Source organism: Borostomias antarcticus (assembly GCF_949987555.1).
Source record: "Borostomias antarcticus genome assembly, chromosome: 15".
Classification (NCBI taxonomy): Eukaryota; Metazoa; Chordata; class Actinopteri; order Stomiiformes; family Stomiidae; genus Borostomias; species Borostomias antarcticus.
This window is the reverse complement of record NC_140248.1, coordinates 10,296,555-10,316,236: the sequence shown is the minus strand read 5'-3', so window position 1 is coordinate 10,316,236 and position 19,682 is coordinate 10,296,555. Positions and strand designations below refer to the sequence as shown.

The 19,682-nt window shown below is 41.9% G+C and overlaps 2 protein-coding genes across 2 annotated transcripts; both read right to left on the bottom strand.

Moving 5' to 3' along the window:
* Window positions 1-4,699: 4,699 nt before the first annotated feature.
* LOC311318765 (gamma-sarcoglycan-like) lies at window positions 4,700-7,671 on the bottom strand (the record flags this gene model as incomplete). The annotated part of the gene is made up of 7 exons (XM_084450198.1): window positions 4,700-4,876; window positions 5,201-5,324; window positions 5,658-5,730; window positions 5,816-5,935; window positions 6,756-6,846; window positions 6,956-7,057; window positions 7,477-7,671. The coding sequence occupies 7 exons, from the start codon at window positions 7,669-7,671 to the stop codon at window positions 4,700-4,702; spliced, it is 882 nt and encodes a 293-aa protein (XP_084306324.1).
* A 2,613-nt stretch (window positions 7,672-10,284) lies between these two features.
* On the bottom strand, window positions 10,285-13,529 carry rps25 (ribosomal protein S25). The gene is made up of 5 exons (XM_084450452.1): window positions 13,472-13,529; window positions 13,139-13,228; window positions 12,343-12,526; window positions 12,130-12,231; window positions 10,285-10,536 (listed from the first exon to the last, which is right to left on the bottom strand). The coding sequence occupies exons 1-4, from the start codon at window positions 13,472-13,474 to the stop codon at window positions 12,134-12,136; spliced, it is 375 nt and encodes a 124-aa protein (XP_084306578.1). The 5' UTR covers window positions 13,475-13,529; the 3' UTR covers window positions 10,285-10,536; window positions 12,130-12,133.
* Window positions 13,530-19,682: the final 6,153 nt, after the last annotated feature.

Below are 19,682 nucleotides of genomic sequence, written 5' to 3'. Positions count from 1 at the left end.
GCACTGCAGATGACCGCCGCAAGGGCAGTGTCGTGAGGGCTGGACACCACAGACGAGAGGGGGACCAGGTTCACCCTGCTACTGCCTACACACACACACGCATGCAAACATAACACACACAAATACACACAACCACATAAGCAAACATGGACACCAACACAATGGGATAGGATAGATAAGACCATCACCACCAGTTCTCCCCAAGGCTGTCTCCTTTCCCCTCTCTTCTCCCTGTACATGAACTGCTGCACCTCCAGTCACCAGTCTGTGAAGCTCCTGAAATTTGTTGACACTACCCTCATTGGGCTCATCTCTGAGGAGGATGAGTTTGCGGGAGATTGACCATCTGTTGTCCTAGTACAGCCAAAACAACCTGGAGCTCAACACTCTAAAGACGGTGGAGATGGTTGTGGACTTCAGGAAGAACCCAGCACCGCCTTCCCCCCATAACCCTGGGTGACTCCCCAGTCGACTCCGTGGAATCTCCCAGGACCATCATCTCCCAGGACCTCAAGTGGGAACTGAACATCAGCTCCCTCACCAAGAAGGCACTGCAGAGGATGTACTTCCTGAGGCAGTTGAAGAAGTTCAACCAAAGCCAATGATGGTACACTTCTACACCTCCATCTTTGAGTCCATCCTCACCTCCTCCATCACCATCTGGTACGCTGTTGCCACAGCAAAGGACATGGCCAGACTGCAGTGTCACCCGTTCTGTTGAGAGGATGATTGGCTGCAACCTGCCATCCCTTCAGGATCTGCACACCTCCAGGGCTCTGAAGTGAGCAAGAAAGATTGTGGCCGACACCTCCCACTCTGGACACAAACTCTTTGAACCACTCCCCTCCGGCAGGAGGCTGCAGTCCACCAGGACCAAAACCTCTCGGCACAAAAGTCTTCTTCCAGACTGCAACCGACCTAATCAACAAGGCCCGTGTCCCCCACTGACAGACTCGTTTTGCGCTATTGTATTTTGCACTGTCCTGTCTTGTCCTTGCATCTTGTCTATTTGTTTTCTATTTATTGTTATGCACCAACAGCTCAAAGCAAATTCCTTGTACTGTATGTGTGAAAACCTACCTGGCCAGAATAAATCTGATTCTGATGTCATTTCACATTTTGTGAAACATGTTGTGTTATTGGTGAGCCAGAAAGGCTTTGTCCTCCCTGTCTGCTTCTCTGGCTGCTGCACTTCCTCAGGTTCAATAGTGCACAACACACCCAAACACAAATTACTTTAACAGGTAAATTGCTCCATCATCAGAATGTACGGTAACTCTTCACAGTGTGTGGGTTCAGTATGTGTATCAAATACAAGCACCAGCATGTTTTAATTCAAACCATTCTCTGAAATGCAGTCCTTCCTAACGTAGCTTGGAAGTGCAAACCATGGCTCTCCATGGCTGAATGGCTTTCATTCAGCTGAAAGAAATTAGATGCTCTCAAGACTTTTCCATATTTGCCACTATGAATTAAATGCCCTTCATAACTGACCGAAGGTATGTAGAGAGAGGTAGTGAGACTGCACTTGGAAGCACCCTCAGCTCTGGGGTACAACAACCTATTTGTTTTATAAGAATTTCACATTTCAACTGCAAAAGCACAATGGGCAATATACCAAAATCTGTGTTCTGCAGTCTTGATGATATGTATCATTGCATTCATGAAGGAAAATGTGTTAAATTATGCTTTTCATGAATCTACTGTGAAGACAACATTGTAGTCAAAATATGCCACTGAAACTGAGGTATGAATCGCTGCTTTAATACACATAATACGTATCAGTGCCTAACACTATGTTATAAGATTTGGGAAATGGGTTTATTTTCCCAAGTAAAGTTACCGTGATTGCCAAGTTACATATAGACAGAAGTTAAATTGCCATTACCAAACAGCCAAGGACCTGAATTTATCATACAGGTCTTTCAGGTAAATAAATATATCACTATAATATTAACTACATTAAAACATGGTTTCATAGACCTTGGCACACTCTCACCTGAATACTGAGTAGAAAGTAAATGGACTGAACATATGAGTGAGTATTGATCCAACAGAGGACTCACACTGAGGCTCATGAGCAGGGGCAGGGTCTCCACAGGGAACACACTCCATGTCCTGAAACCCACTCAGCCTGGTTCTCCTATAGAACCTGTAACATAAGGACAATTCAGATTCATATTCCTTTATTGTTACATCCATTGTACAGGTATAAGGGAGTACAATTCTTAGATTCTGGATCACCCAGGACCCTATCAGTATGAAGTAACCAAGGCATAACCTGAAGTGCATCAGAGATTAAACCAGTTTACAGTAGCACTGACAGGTTGGCACTATCGGCAACTCACCCGGGCAGACAGTCGCTACATACAGCATTGTTGGTGGCAGTACAATTGGACCTCTGGAGGCGGCTGACACTGACACATGCCAAGCAGAGTTTACATTTCTGCACGCCAGAGTCCTCCTTGTAGCGCCCATGTCTGCAGGGCACACAGCGGGCACCCTCTCCAAAGCCAAAGCCACATTCCTGGGGGGATTAACACAGGAGGCCCAAAAGATGATGGGCTACAGGGGCTATGGTGTTGGGGGTTCCACTTTAGGTGGAACTGTGTTGTGTGAACATGTGAGCAAAGCAGATGTCCTAAAGTCATCATTCCTTTGTCCTGTCTCTGAGTCAGCGTGACCTAAAGTTCACCTGTGAAGTCAGTTAGCCTACAGTTTTTAACGCGATCCTAGGAGGACACAGGAAGGACCCAAGCAGCCCCTTTGTCAGGAGGGGGGCCAGAGACCAGCTGACACCTTGACCAGTCAGAAGCTCAGTTGAACCGTTTGAGCACATATCTGTGTTAATGAACATTCCTTGTATGCAAATTTGTTTGTCATGTGATTCCTGGCCTGAAGCCAGGATATAAGCTCGGCACCTCATGAGAACGACAGTATTGCCTAGAGATTTGACCCATGTGTTAGGCTTGCTCAATAAATTGATGATGCGACATTTTTGGCCTCCTTGAAGTTCTGTTCCACACGAAGATTATGCTTTTGAAATACACTGCAACCTCACTGTCCCCAAATCAAATACTGTTTTTTCACTTTGTGTTATAACGTTAGCCTGTTCTTGTATTTTTCTGTACTCTGCCACTGAATAACTGTACTTGAATTACTATGTTGTCTGTAAGCAGGGTCTAAGTATGTTCTTCCAGTCTAAATAAAGGCTTCTTTCCAGACTATGTAATGCTTAGGCAATTAGTGCAAAATAGTCTTACTGGGCCTCAGGTGTAACCTAATTCAGATTGATAGCAATCAAACAAGGAATCAAATATGATTTGCAGTAGGCTATCTTAACACTTAATACTGGGTCTCAGCCCCTGTGCCTGCATCACGGAAAGCTAGTCATCTGTGACAGAAGAGCAGTGGACATCACTGACTGGAATAAATCAAATTTTTCATTAAGATAAGTGTCACCTGTTCCGTCCAAAACATCCATATCTCTGCTACTTGAGAACTAAGCCTACCAACTCAGAATTCAAACACTGACTTGAAGCTGCAACAAAAATAAACACCATGGTTTTAGGCTCAATACAAAAAGTGTGCATATGTTTGGCAAACAAGAATACTGAAAAAATACTGCAACGGATGGACTCACCATCTACTACTCACCATGGATAACTCCTGTCCAGGACCACAATGTATGCAGGGTAGACAGTTCCCAGATGGAGTCCTGTACTCCTGCTCCCTGCATTCTCTGGCCTCTTTTGCTGCACTAATAATCTGACCAAAGACAGACAAAAAAACTGAAACATTTGGTTATAAATCACACTCCTCTACAATGCAATGCTTGACATGCCCAGTGACACTGGAAATAGTATGCTAATATAGCTAAGTGCATAACATCTAGAAACTTACCATAAAGAAGTACCACAAAACGGTCAGCTCCAGTAAATGGTCACGAAGATTCCAGGGTTGCAACTCCATTGTGTCTACTGAGTGCTGAGATTAGTCAACTGTGTTAGAGATAGGCTAGAGTCAAGTAAAGTGGTGCAACATTACCCGCAAGCGATAGTGACACTTTTGACAGTCATACCTCAACTATTGCAATAAAAAAACAATGAAAATGTTCAGATAACTCCCGCATACAACTATAGGCTACAGTATCAAATGTTGAATCTTTTGTAAATTCGCACGTTATGAGTTTGCCAACTATCTATAAAGCTCCAAACTATACACTAGCGATTCTCTGACGTCTTGCCTGGGAATACCGCATCCCCTTACCAAATACTCTCGACGCCGAAGTGCATACAATTTGTCGCACAAATTACTTTCATGCCAGGGGGAAAAGCTAGATCTTTGACGTCACCATAACGGGAGGGCTTCATAGCACCAATCCTCCCAAAAAGTATAAAGTCCGCAGACACGTTTTTCGGCATGTAAAACTATTCACATGCATAGCAGTAGCATGTAACACACAAGTTATAACCAGATTACGTCATGCTAGTAAAAAGGTAGATATCCAACACATCACTTCATTAGTAAAACATTTTCATTAAACGTATTCGTATTCTTTTAACTTTTATTTTTTTTAAGCATTCACAATCCATGAACTGGGTTCATGTAATGAGTCAGAGGAGAGTAAAAAGTGATCCCAAGTAGAGGTACCAGCGTAGTCCACAGTAGCCTACTAACTAACTAACTAACTAACTAACTAACACTCCAGACTGTATTCGTGGCAGGTGGAGGTGATTCCAGCCTTGGAAAGGTACAGTCTCCCATCAGGGCAAGCGCAGACTTCGTAGAGCAGCCACTCCTGAGGCACGGTCCCCTCTCCCTCTCCACTCAGGGGTAACCTGGGCAGGCGCACCCATTCAGCATCCAGAATTAACTGTTGGAAGGAAGCGTAAGGCATAAACAATTACCTCAGCGAAATTAGCTGGCCAATATACACTATGTTCTGTTCATGACAAAATAAATGTAAAGAAAACTGCTACATTAAGATTAAATGACGGCTAACAATGATAAATTAATTCTATCCATTCAGTATTTTGTAGTAGGCCTACTACATTACAGTCTAGACAGCTGCCTTCTTGGCCGGGTCACCCTTGAAAAAGAGACGCTGTGTCTCAATGGGTTCTTCCTGGTTAGATAAAGATTATAAGTAAATACAAAATTACATATAAGTGATCAAAAAATTACAGGCTTTCCATACCACTCCATCCATAGACAGTAGTGAGATGTCCTTGTTGGACATAGCCTCAGTTCTACCAGACACAGCTGTGATGTGGACACCCTTAGGAGCATCCATGTAGAGGGGGCGAGTTGGGGCTTCTAGCCTGGACCAGACAGGAGCAGTGTGGGATTAGACAAAAACAGCTATATATCAATACAAATCATCTGCATTCATTCATTAGCTTGTTGGTGCCAATAGATATATATATATAGCATTCAGAGGGGATTGTGTTTACTTCAAACAATTATAGCATTCAGAGGGGATTGTGTTTACTTCAAACATTTTCTAATTATATTACATGAAAACTGGCATCTACTGGCATACATGCAAACTCACCAGGGTTTTTCAACGACATAATATGAGCCAATGACATGGATGTCCGCGCTCTCCACTGAGTACTCAGTCAGCATAAATGGTCATTAGGTTGTTTGTTTACCTGAGGTCTTTGGAAGCCTCTGCCCTGACCAGTGGTGTCTCTATGGAATGGTCACACTCAGCACCGTCAGACCCTTATAAATAACGATTAGAACACTTCATATTCAACAAATACAAAACAAGACCTGAATTTGCAGACATGTATAGATATGTAGCTACCTGTAACAGTTAACTTCTCTGCTCCAACCACTACTCTGTCCAGACCAGCAGAAAATAGCATTGTCCCAGATTTTGATATAACTTCAAAGTGTTTTCCTGTGGTTTCTATAGACCGCGAACCTAAGGAATAGTAATAAAGGAAAAAAATAATTGTTAATATGACTTAGATTAGATTAGATAATAGATATGCAGAGGGCATTCGGATACTGGGCATCCACAGTAATAATTGATTCTTACTGTGTGGCTGTGTTGTTTTGTAAATTGGTTTGCAATTGAACCCCCAAAACTGTGGAACATTAAGACACTGAAGCTAAAGGTGTTACCATAACCCAGAGTTTGCTTATGTGGGCCATTACCACAGTACAGTTAGATTTAATTCAGATCTTAGGAGGCATATTAATATATTAGTCTGGACGATAACATATTGGCATCTGCTCTCGCCCTCATTATTGTATTGCATTGTGTCAGACTTACTGAGTGTTCATGAAAGATGTTTGACCCACACGAGGGAGTGATAAGCATCATCAAATGCATATCAATTACAGAGCCATAAACAGAAAATACATCTATTGTCAGGCTCTTACAGAGGCATTCCATAGGACTTTGATTTGAGCCCTTTTTTATTAAATCCATCCATTCAGATTATTCAGGGAGGGTCAACCCTAGCCTAATCCTATGTCTTTTGTCCTCAAGCAATAAATATACATTGCAGCAGCTGTCAATGCAGACCTCAATTTTTTGCAGGGTCAACCCTAGCCTCATTGAACACCATTACTCATAAATCTACATGTATGAGTCCAGCTGCTCTTAACAGAGCCAGATTGATACTTAAAATGGGTTGATATTTAAATTACATGATATATATTCAAAAACCTAATAATTTTAAGAGGTGTTGACTATTACAGATTCACTTCAAAATGAGGCAGAAATGGAGTCCTACCAAGAATAAGGCTGCCCGACACACCACCTCTCCCATCACTGCATAGTATTGAGACATTCTGAGACTCCGAACGGAGAAACAAGGAGGTCTCCTACAAAGCCAGCAAACATCACTCTCATTAGTCAGCAGATAAAGCAATTAAACAGCATGGGCTATTCAAGCATAGAGGGCCCAAAGGCAATGCACTGTTCACAGATTACCTGTTGGGAGCGTATCTCTTGAGCGAAGAGAGGGAAGAGAAACTCGGACACCCCCTCAAGTCTCACCCTGCCTGCCCTTATTCTCAGATGACCCATTCCTTCCTGCGAGATAAATCACCAGGTGTTATGTCTATTAACCCTGCTCTGCCATTGTTTTCTTTCTTCACATTATAATGATACTCCTCGAGTAAAATTAATGTCTCATTATTATCCTTTAGTAATGTTTTGTGAGTATGACGGCCTTTTAATTATACAAAGGTATTACAAACAAAAATATTTCCAGAGTGTTTCATTATAGATAAAAGCATTGTTGGATGTGCATGAGAAAACAATCCTCATGTCTGCCTCCCAAGTATGGGAAACCTGGATTCTAATCCCACCCTGGGCATGCTGAAATGTATGGATTATATTTACACCAATCATATCCTTCTAACTTGGATATTTACAGAGGGAGGGAATACGTGCACACTTCTGGAGAAAGGATGTATAATGAGGATGCAGAGATAGTGACATATACTCACAGAGTTGAGGCAGGTGACTTTGAGGATCCACACTGTCAGGGAAAAGTTGATGACCATGATGGAGAGCAGCAGAAGCACCAACAGGTAGAGGCAACGCTTCCTCCAGCCATAGATTCCTATCCTATAGACATACTGCTCCTCTGTGTCCTGGTCCTCAGCGCCATCTGCTGGTTGGGGGTATTTTTTCTGGACCATCAGCTAATGCATAGAGGGCATGGACACTGAGGCTGAACATCAAATGTGTGATATCTGTGCACTTTCAATCTACACAATCTACAGGGGATGAGAAGGGAATGGGGGGAAATAAGACGTTCCATTACAAAATGTTCTCGGATTGTAATTAAATATCTTGATTTGAAGAACTTAGAACCGAGAGGTTTAAATGGTAAATAGTAAAATTTAAGTTCCTTTCCAAATCTCACCATCCACTTCTATTTCAATCTGTTCTGAATTTCAGCAAGCAAAAGAGAGAAATATCTTATGGACCATTCAAGAAATTTACAAAAACCCTTATTTAGCTATATGGCTTTAATGCGTGATGAAACTATCGAATTGTATCTCCGACTGAACAAATTAATTGAAAATGGTCAAATGCAAACTATGCGCAATGAATAATTGAATAAAATCACATCCATGAAGGTAAATCACATGTTCACAGACAGCACTTAGTCGCAAATGAACAACAAAGTTGTCATGTCTTACCTACAGTAAGTCTTAAGAGTGTTTCCTTCCAGTGGCGCTTGTGTTGTTAAGCCTTGGACCTCCCTATGGCATTTACATCAAGATGAACACCGCTCTGCATCGATGCTGAGTGAGGCTTGGCATCTTTCCTTATTTCTCTCCTAGGCTACATCACACAGGCCAAGCGCCTCTGCATCCCTCTCTCCTTGTTCAGCATGACTTATGGGCTATAATAAAGGTATCCACAGAGGGTGACAAACCAGATCATTACCCTTTGTCTAAAACTTTTTTGCAGAATGGTAGAAAATCAGCGCAGTCAGGAATTGGCAAAAGGTAAATTATATAGACAACATAGGCCTATCCGTTTAATGCAACTGGCTCTCGGTGTTAATTTGCTGTTGGCTGGCCTATCCGTTTCTGCTCGGTAAAAAGTCGAAAAGACTTTCTCACTCATTCCGCATACACGGTCAGTGCGCCTCTACTTACCGTTCCGCAGAGCTGCTATAGGGAGGGAAAGTGAAAACGCGCGCCCCTAGCGGATTTATTCATGTCGGAGAGGAGTTTCAATAGGCTATAAACTCCCATAGACCGGATTTTCTAATACAGTAATTAGGCTACTACGAAGCCATTTCGGTGAAGTTATCAAAACAAAAACTTGAGTGTCTTTACATTAATAATCTACCAACTGTGAGAATTTCAAACAGTATTTCGCCTTCTTTCAAATTTTCGAAATTGCTCCATTCCTCCAGTCAAAGTCAATGGAATTTAAGAAAAATATTTTCATAATTCGGATTGTGATTCAAAATCAACTATGATCACCAGAATCAATAAAGTTTGTCTCCAAGTATTTCCCGTTTAAGGCATTCTACTAACTTTTAGGTGTCGACCAAGATATCATTTTTCAAAAGACGTGTCTATTAGAAATCGCATTAATTCTCTCGGCATTAGGAACGCTACCACTATGGGGCGATGAGATTACTTTCCCTCCTTATGGCAGCCTGGCTGCACTTATTGTTAATGTGGAACGTGTTAGTATCAAATATGTCCTTAAAGCAATACATAGCGTTTTCTTGGATTTGCACCCCCACAGGCTCTGCGAGTAAGTGCACTGTCCTACTCGAGTACTATTTGGACGATTCAGCTTACTTTTAGTAAATCTAATTGGAGAATTAGCACCAGACATGTTTGTAAAGGTCCAAATATAGCGATGTATTGCTTTAATTAAAAAAAAAAATATATATATATATATATTATATATATAAACCGCCTCTCAGTTTGTGACTTTCCTGCATAATGAGTTCACAATCTCTGTCAACTCAGCATGATTTACCTCACATGTTGATTTAGGTTTCCTTTGGTGTTGAAAGAACCAAACACAATTCATAATTGAAGGTGGATCACATATTTCCTGTCTGACAGGAAGCAGCACATGAAACTGGGCAAGCATGTCTGACTCCAGGACCATCAGCACAGGCTCCCCCCAAGGCTGTGTTCTTTCCCTACTCTTGTACACGAACAGCTGCACCTCGAGCCACCAGTCTGTTAAGGTCCTGAAGTTTGCAGACTACACCACCCTCATCGATCTCATCTCTGAGGACAACAAGTCCGCCTACAGGTTCAAGTGCCTCCCCATTTATTTATTTTTTTAACTGTATTTTGTACATTGCACTGCATTTTGTTGCACTGTATTTTATTTGCAGTTGCTGGTACTGTTTGCACTGTCCTATGTCGTCTACAACAGCATATGCCTTAACTTTAGTCAAATTCCTAGTATGTGTGAATCATGTACATGGCAGCAGATCTTGAGTCTTGAAAATGGGATTTCTATAGAGGGCCCCAAAGGTACCCAGTTATGCAAATCTAATTGGCATAGATATAGTAGCCTAGTAGCCTTAAACCAACTACAGGTAATATCCACATTCTATGGTAAAAGCATATTCCACATGATATAAACGTAGCAGGCAAATCGACATTAGGGAATAAGCCTACATTATGCTTCTATGCATTTTATGCACAAGTAGACTTAGCCTACATTAAAAGCTTTCACTAAACAGTATGTTCAAATAGCTTTTCTTTATCTCATCAAACACTGACAAGTGCTAAATAATTATTAAAAAACGAAATAAGTCATTTTTTACTCTTTTTATTATACAAACAGATCTTAAAAGGAGAGGTGCCAGTAGCCTGGCTCCAGCCCCTGAATCACATCACATCACATGTCCAGAGTGATTTCTCAGTTGGAATTCCAACCAGGCCAATCAGCGTCCTTTGAATGCGATTTCAAATGTTGTGATTGGTTAAGGGATGAACTAATCGCTGATGACTCCCTCTTCGACAATACCCATCTCAGAAAATGGCTGCAATGGGAACTGGTTCAGCCTGAAGAATGAAATGAAACAAAATGGATATTCAGTCTGAGTGTCAGGAGAGGGTGCCTGGAAAAATAACTTGTTGAATTGACTAGGTAACTACACCGCAATACATCATTAACAACATTGTAACTACATAGGAACTGCTACATAACTTGATAGATAATAAAACTGCATCTTAGCAACATAGGATTGTACATAAGTGGAACACGTTTTGGGGTGGGGGTGCTCTCCAGGGGTAAGTAGATGTGGTATAAGGAAAACTTAAAATACAAAACAAGAGATTTAGATCAAGTTACAGATGTTCCCATGTAACTATAGTGTTACTAAAGCTAACAGTAAATCATCAGTTTAAAGGACAGCGCTTGTTTTTGACAACCTGGACCTTATTTACGACATATAAGACGTTTGACTCACCGAGATCACTTTGGTGTAGTTCGGAGGCCTGTAGAAGAAATTTAAAATCCAGCGCGAGCCAGTATATCCATGTAATGGCGGTGGTGGGGGCAACGAGAATGCAGCTTCTGAAAATCTATTTTCTGCCGCATAACGGTTGTTTTCATCAATCTGTCTTGATGAATCGCTAGTTGTGCTTACATAGAAAGCATAGGCCTGTTGTGGTATTTCACATGCCTCTGTGATCTTTAGAAACATCTTTAGACACGAAATAGCTTCCTCACTTGCTCCAGCACGCATGCGCACAGCGTGCTGGAGCAACGATTGTGCGCTGTGCGCATTAGTGCTGGAGCAAGTGAGGAAGCTATTTCGTTTCGAAAGACGTTTCTAAAGATCATGGCATGTGAAAACCACAACAGTTATGCTCTATGTAAGCACAACTAGCGATTCATCAAGACAGATTGATGAAAATAACCGTTTCGCGGCAGAAAATAGATTTTTTAGAAGCTGCATTCTCGTTGCCCCCACCACCGCCATTACATGGATATACTGGCTCGCGCTGGATTTTAAATTTCTTCTACAGGCCTCTGAACTACACCAAAGTGATCTCGGTGAGTCAAACGTCTTATAATATGTCGTAAATAAGGTCCAGGTTGTCAAAAACGAGCATTGTCCTTTAAAGGGAAATGCTACTGAAAATCCAGAATTTCTCAAATGATTTCATATATTGAATTGCATTTCGCAGAGTCTGCTCAACATTCACAGCTCTCCCATTAAATCTATAACTCAGTGTGACAAATTAGCCAGGATTAAATGGTTTGGGACACTGGAAACAACTTGTGAGTGCACCCTTTCCCAAGGGGAAGTAGAACAATGGAAGAAAGGAAGCATAATTATGAACCAAATGGAATTATGACCAAAAAGGTGGCAGGAATATGAGAGAAAGAATTATCTTAAGTCAAGTACAAATGTTGAACTCTCAAGCTCAAAAAGTGCAACAATAGACATTGTGCAGGATGGATGCAGATAGGTCTGGTGGAGAAGCATATGCTGATTCTACATGCCTAACAGTACAAATGTCTACCAACAGATACTGGGCGACTTAAGCCCATTACCGCTCTCATCTAAATTTCTGAGGAACAAGTAGGAGGCCAGACTTATTTATTTACTACAGGGTCCGATATCTCATAACCAAGCAAGGTCTTACCTTCTCATGCCTTCACCTCGTCTGGTGCACCCTCCTCAGGGCCCTTGGTGTTACGTGTGTAGATGACCTGTGCTCTGTGCTTGGACACCAGCTTGATCATACCTGTTGGGGGCGGGATGAACAATTACAAGTGATCAGCCATGCACACTGGCTTTTGCATTCAGCACCTAGCTGTGTGATGTTTACATGGTTCCGAATTATAGCGTTTTGTACCTTTAGAAAGCAGCTCCTGGAGCGCCGCCCTGGCAAGAGAGCCTCTGATCTTTAGCCTCTCAGAGACAACTGCAGGTGTGATAAGTTTGTAGTTCGGCACCTCCTTGTACAGCTTGTCGTAGGTGGCCTTGTCGAAGAGGACCAGGTTGTTGAGCTTGTCCCTCACCTTTCCTTTGGACCACTTCTACTCAAGACAGAGAGCATGGATATGATAGTTAACTAGAGGGTTAGGGAAACAGTGACCTGCCATAACCTCAGGGCTGCATTCCAAATTGCATAATTCTACTTTTTACTACCAGTATGTACAACAGCCGTCCCTAGAAAGTAGTACTTTGCACGCAGGATGCATCCAATTGGGACATACTACTTTGACATAACATTGTGCCTTGAAATTTGACCACATCCGTCGCTGTCCGCAAAGCGACAGTCATCAACAGCCGGGATTCATCAAAACTCCTCCGGCGCGACTCACACATGTGACAATTTCCGCTGAGCACAGGATTATGGGAAAAGTCTGCTGGCTTGTATACTGCAAAATATGACTGGATATAGTTGGACAACCTGGAATTTTTGCCACAATGCAAGTGGCATACTATGTATTGGGACATACATTTTTGGCATACTATATAGTATGGATGTACGCGACCCGGAAAGCAGCCCTGGTCACATTTGGGGCAGGAGAGAGATATAGCAGGTAACGTTACCCCAAGTGAAAACGGTCTAAATAACGTTAGCTAACCTGGCAGCTACGGACACCTTGCTAAATGTAACCAAGCTAACGTTAGTGTTACGTTACCTTCTTCTTGGCTTTGCCTCCAGACTTGTTGGCGGGGTCCTTGTCCTTCTTGGCCTTCCCCGAATCCTTCTTCTTATCAGTCTTGGGCGGCTGTAAGAGAACCACTGATTATCATGAGTAGGTTCCTAGGTCTATGGACATGCATTGAGCCCAGGCCGCACGTCACCGCAGCACAAAGGATAAATGTGAACAAGTTTTGAAGCATTTGAAGGCTTTCACAGTAGTGAGACGTTAACATAAATTATTCCAAGTCTTATATCGCACACCTTTTGATCACAAATTACTGAAGTTTTGGGAAGAAAAAGACAAATTGTCAGTCCCACGCGCTCTTACCATGTTTAGGCCGCAAGATCTGGTTCAGAGAGAACTCTTCCTTCATGCGCACGTTTCATTTCCGGGAGATATCGCCAGTGATTCTGGGAAATTGAGTTTGCAGTTCACCTGCCATGCTGCCAACAATTCGCAAAAATAGAGGCTGTCTCAAACGGTACTGTCCAGCGAGGCAGTATCCTTTGGAGGCAGTGTTTTTGTCTGAATTTGCCTGGAAAGGAGTTTGAATTGAGACGGACTTCCAAGGAAGCAATGCATAACGACGTCATATCATGTTGCTAAATACCTGTCGGTCAATCATCACATTCTGAAAAAAAGTGTTTCCTGTGTAATAGAATGTATCAGTTGTCAAAACGAAAAGCCAACAAACTGCTTGTTATGCTGGTCAGCTAACGTGGGTGAAACCTTCCTGTTAACATTTTTATTGATACTGGATGTCCTTTAATGAGTGCCAAAGCTCGAATGCATAAGGAATGTAATCCTCAGGGAAAGTGTTACTACTCCCTCTGCTGTATTTGTCAGGAATAACATGTGTAACGACCATGGATGTATTATCAGTGGCAATGGTTTGGCTACTGTCTACGAAATACGTATTAAAGAGCAGGTCGTAGACCCCAGTGAGTCAATGTGTAAGGAAAGGATGTAGGAATTCGATTTTCATAAACAATTTATAAAATATACACCTCAGTGACTTCTGGAGGCATCTAAAAAAATCGCAAAACTGGAAGTGACGTAGGGAGCCCGGAGTTCAACAACAAAACAATGGCTATATATTAATTTGGAAATGAGAATAACAGGAGTCACGCAAAAGAACAACAGTCAAGCGGATAATGAACTTGAACTGTAGGCTATTTAAAGCTCAATGATAATTTTATTATAGCTCAATATTCACCTTTACTTGCTATTAGTTTATGAATTGACCTTAGCAAGACTCCAAAAATCATTCTTGTGACATGAGACTGCATGAGACCCTGTTGTATTCTAGAATTTCGGTGTACTGGCTAGTACACTGGTGGGACATCTTGTGGTGGAAACGGAAGTAACGCATTTTGCGTGTCACAATATCAGGAAGACAACAAACACTTCGCCCCACAAAACGAAATTAACATGCACATAAAAGAAAGAAGTCCAGGAGCCATGGGGTTGAACCTTGTTTTGTCGGGTGGAATTTTTTTCTTTGCTGTTTCTTGTAGCTTGGGGGTAGCTCTTCAAAAATACAAGAGGGTGCTCGGTGATATCCCTTGAGCATTTTCAGGTATTAACCCCTTCATGCCCGAAAATGCCGAAATCACACAAAAATAGAGACTTATGATATTCCATGGTAAATATATAAATTAAATGCATCCAATTTACATTCTCTAATGTTTTTTTCATACAAGGGGTGATGGGAAATGTATTGCATTCCAAATGATTAGCTGAGAACAAATCCCAGATGAGAAACCATTGGTGAATGCCAGAATTTTCTTAGAAACGGCGTAAATACAGTTTAAGAAGAAATGGTTCTTAAGAACTTCTTTACTTTGTTGGTGAATGAGGCCCATTGGGCCAATTCCCAATAACGTGTCCTAATCATAACCATAATTTCCATTGTAAACGTGTGCGTCAGAATATCTGATATGTTATCGTTTAGGCCTAAGCCAGGACCAACGAAGCATGCACGCATGCATCAACAAAGGCCAATCATTTGAGAGCGAGCGAATAAGAGGGCAATATTTAGGCCGAAACAACCAAGCTTTTAGGGACACACTAAATAAACTACAAAGCCATATGACAACAATGGTCAAGCACCACGAAGAGGAATGACAGGACGATAAAATACACCCCCTTAGGGCACAGCACACAATAGCCTACTCCCCTACTTCACTAATCAGTGTTTAGGCTAGCTGGGTTCTATCTCAACCAAGTCTGAACGCGATATTGAAAGTCACTAATTCCACTGGTAGGCTATAATTACCATGTATGTAGGCCTACTCTAGTGCTTCTCAGTCCCGTTGTCACATTCCGCTCGCTCATGCCAGACAACAGTCCTTTGCTGCTCCGTCAAAATAAGTCGGTGTCGGCCTATTTAGGAGAGGCGCTCATATTTCCAAGTGTCAGATAAACATGAAACGTCACTTACTTAAGCAAAAGGGTCTATTTTTAACAAATGCTGGGTTTTGGCGCTACCATTAAATAACTGATTCTGTCCGAGTGAAATTATTTTTCCGAGGTAGTCTTCTTCTGTGGTGGTGGCGGTGCTTTGAAGCTTCAAAGTGTATTAACACTTTGTATTCTGTGTATTAACGCACCGAAATGTGTGACCATCGGATTTTGTGACCGGTGGTCACACATTTCGGTGATTACAGATGTCGGTGTATTAACATGCGGAAATCAGTGACCACCGGATCTGGTCACTGATGGTCACAGAATTCCGCATAACACCTGGTTGAATCAGGGCGACGCGAAACCTCCGGTTGAAAATACGTCGGTTGCTCTGGGAAGAGGGGCCAGCAGCTGATGACACAGTGGAAGTTTGAAGTGGTAACAGTAGCCTAACTATAGTAACAGTACTCCTATATGCTAACATGGATATCTTAATAGCAACACTAAAGCTTACAATTAGAATCAGAATCATTTTTTATTATTAAAATCATTTTTTATTTATTTTTATAATTTGCCACCTCCTCCGCCTCCTCCTCCGAGCCAGGGAAGAGGAGAGAGAGAGAAGAGGACATCTCTCTCTCTCTCCCTGACTCTCTCTCAGTGGTCCAGAGAGAGAGAGAGGAGAAGGAGATATCATCTTGACATCTCCCCCCCCCCTCTCTGTCCAGAGAGACAGAGAGAGAGGAGGAGATATCAATCTGACACTTTCAGACAGGTGTGATGAAGGTGCTATTGCAAATGAAACCATGGTCGGAACAACAAAAGACTGAGCTGGGGAGCCTACCCACGCGTCTAGCGGCATATCTTAATAAAGGCTTTGTTGCCATAAATTAGCTGGCTTATTCTAGCAGCCGATTCTAGCAGCCTAGCAGCGTTCCGTTCATAACAACGAAGGCGCCTTCACGAGTATCCTGGATTTGGCGTTAATATTATAATAATATTCTCTCGTTCAAAATAAAGCAACTGCCAAAAGTTAAAAAGTATTTATTGAGATATGCCGCTAGGGCGTAGAGGCTCCTTAGAACTCCCGCCCTTTTCTTTTAAAATAATATTCTCTATTCTCTATTCAATAATCTAATTCTGTCAAAATGTTCCAATATACATTTAGGTTGCAACATTAGGACTTTATTCGTAGGCATATTTTTAATCATTATTTTTACGTGTATTAGGCCTACACTGCAAATCTTTAGTGTTAATATTAACATTAAATTAGAAATTACACACAAAACAGACATGCATGATTTCTCCTCATTATTACAATTCTGTAACTGTATGACTTCAACATTTATTTTAAAACCTTAGTAATTTTCAAATGTTCTGACCCACTGTGACAAATGTACATTTCCAATAAAGTCAGGGAGGGACTGTAATGTAACAGCATTGTCACGTCATTTAATTACATCGTAGTTACGGATTTAAGCAGCAGTGACGGCTACGTTGCCTTACAGTCTCCTTGAGGTCGGTTATTTTGGTTATTTTGCGACTGTATAGGCAAGTGTCAGCTAGGTGTCAGCTAGGTCCGCTTTTGGTACCGTCGAATTTACCAAACTGCGACCAATGTGTCCCGTCAGCTTTACGTACTGTGTTAGTAGGGTTCACCTCAGTAGAAAGATATTGGGGGTATCTCTTCAAAATACAGGAGGGTGCTCGGTGATATCCCTTGAGCATTTTAACCCCTTCATGCCCGAAAATGCCAAAATCACACAAAAATAGAGACTTATGATATTGCATGCATTATAGGATGCATCAAATGGATCATCTACAATGACTATTAATAAAGGAGGTCATGTATTCTAAACAAATACTGCAGAGGCATAGCCAGAAATCATCTGGTGGGTGGGCGGAGGCAAAAAAATGGGTGGGCAACGAAGCACAATTTATGCCCAAGTTATGGTAATAATATTACGTATTAGGGTCTTGAGCATCCTACCCTGAAACATGTACAGAACATTGTTCATGGCAAACCATGCACTTTACAGCTGCATTTCTTGGAGCTACAAGGAGTTTCACTCTTGCAGCCACACCGGATCATCTTCAGGATGTAGTCTGAAACCAGTTTGACATCTTCTGGTAGGTGGATTGGGATCAGTGCCCTGTTACTGGTGTCCTTTTTCCATCCAAATTCCTCTGGGTTCATTGCAGGTGGCAGATTGTTATTGAGATTTCGTCACAGGTACGCTTGGAAGTGGGCCCTCTACATTTTCAGTGAACTCTTCCTTTGTTGGAGGTATAGCAGCTAGATTTGGTGAAGACATATGTCCTTTCCCGTTCTTTTTTCCCCCAGACAAGTAGCCTTAGTAGTTCTCTCTTAATCACGGTTTGCTGGGCATCATTGTACGGGAATGTGATGTACCGGCGAGTGAGAGACTTGATAGCCTCCAACACTGCCGGCATGGTCCTGCTGATGGTTGACTGTGAGATGCCAGACCGATCCCCCATCTCCCGCTGAAAGGACCCGGTGGCCAAAAACCCGAAGGTGGAGAGCACCTGCACTGGCACAGGTACTGCATGAGACCGCCGGGTTTCCCTCTTTAAATGGGGCTCCAAATTATGGCATAAGTCCAAAAGGACATGCCTTGGGAGACGAAAGCGGCTGACAGTTGTCACTCTCCATGAAGAGATCATTGCGGTCCCTGAAAACCCTCTCGCGTCTTAGGGCGTGTAAAACTCCTCTAACAGTGCCAGGTCCGCCATTGCTGCGATTTCATGACTGTCGCTCTTGTTTAAATAGGCTAGTTGACTAGTTAGAACGTCATCTAATTGTCACATTGGCAATCAGCTACCCATTACTTTTCATTGGATGATTTTATTTATGTCACCAGTAGACTGGCCTGGGCTAACAAGTAGACTATTTTAAGCGTTTGTGTACCAAATTATTGCTGGAGACCATTCAGTAGTCTCTGAATATTGATGGTGCAGTGTATTTCAAAAGCATCATCTTAGTGTGGAACAGAACTTCAAGGAGGCCAACAACTTCGAATCATCACTTTATTGAGCATGCCTACACAGGGCCGAATCTCTAGGCAAATAACTTTCTCACACGAGGCGCCGAGCTTATATCTGGCTTCAGGCCAGGAATCACATGACAAACAAATTTGCATACATACATGGTCACAAACGGTCAAATGATGTTCTGACCCCCTCGGACATGGGGCTATTTGTGTCCTTCGATCCTGGGTCCTAGGATCATGTTACAACTGTAGGCTTATTGACTCAGAGACAGAGGAATGTTTACTCAGGACAAAAGACATCTGTTGTACCCACCTGTTAAACTCCTTAAGTTAACACAGTTCCACCTAAAGTGAAGTTTATTCATTATTCGTAATAAAATGATTACTACATGAGAGTAATACAGTATGATTGATGTATACAGTATAGTACAGTATAAAAATATACTACAATGGGAACATGCAGCGTCCCCACCTAATTCTATGCCCATGATTAGCCCTCCTTATATTGTGTAGGCCCCCCTCGTGCCGCCAAAACAGCTCTCACCCGTCGAGGCTATCATGAAGCTCTGAATGTGTTCTCTGGTATCTGTAAATTTGTATCTAATATTTTGTATAGGCCTATACTGTACATTTGTATTGGTTTTGCTGGGCCATTTGATGCTGTAACAGTGCAAATTCCCCCCGGGGATCAATAAAGTACACTAGCCTACTACTACAATGTGTATGCTAGAATTTCCTACTGACGAAACTCAATAGATTTTGATTTCTCAGGTTTTCAGAAGAAATTACTGTGACATTCATAATAAATTAATTACCCTTTATTAGGAGTCCTATTCATACTTCGCCTAGGATAATTATTGTACATTAAAACATGCCTGAATGACAATTCATTGTAAGAATGAGATTACTATTAAAGATTAATTCAGAAAGTTGTGTTGGTTTTTCAGACAAAAACCTAGATTCCAGTTGAAGTCAAAATGATCTAGTAACATATAGTTAGAAACAGAATGGTATTAAGAGGCAAACAATGCATAATCCCTCACATTCAAAACTGAGATTGTAGGTTGACATTCAGAAGAAACTAAATAAACACACAAAAAAATAAAAGATAAATATCCATA

What these genes read in the sequence shown, in the direction of transcription:
- rps25 (XM_084450452.1), bottom strand. An exon ending in GAGGCAAAGCCAAGAAGAAG is followed by an intron (nt 12,527 to 13,138) that starts GTAACGTAACAC and finishes TGTCTTGAGTAG; the next exon opens with AAGTGGTCCAAAGGAAAGGT. An exon ending in CCAGGAGCTGCTTTCTAAAG is followed by an intron (nt 12,232 to 12,342) that starts GTACAAAACGCT and finishes CGCCCCCAACAG; the next exon opens with GTATGATCAAGCTGGTGTCC.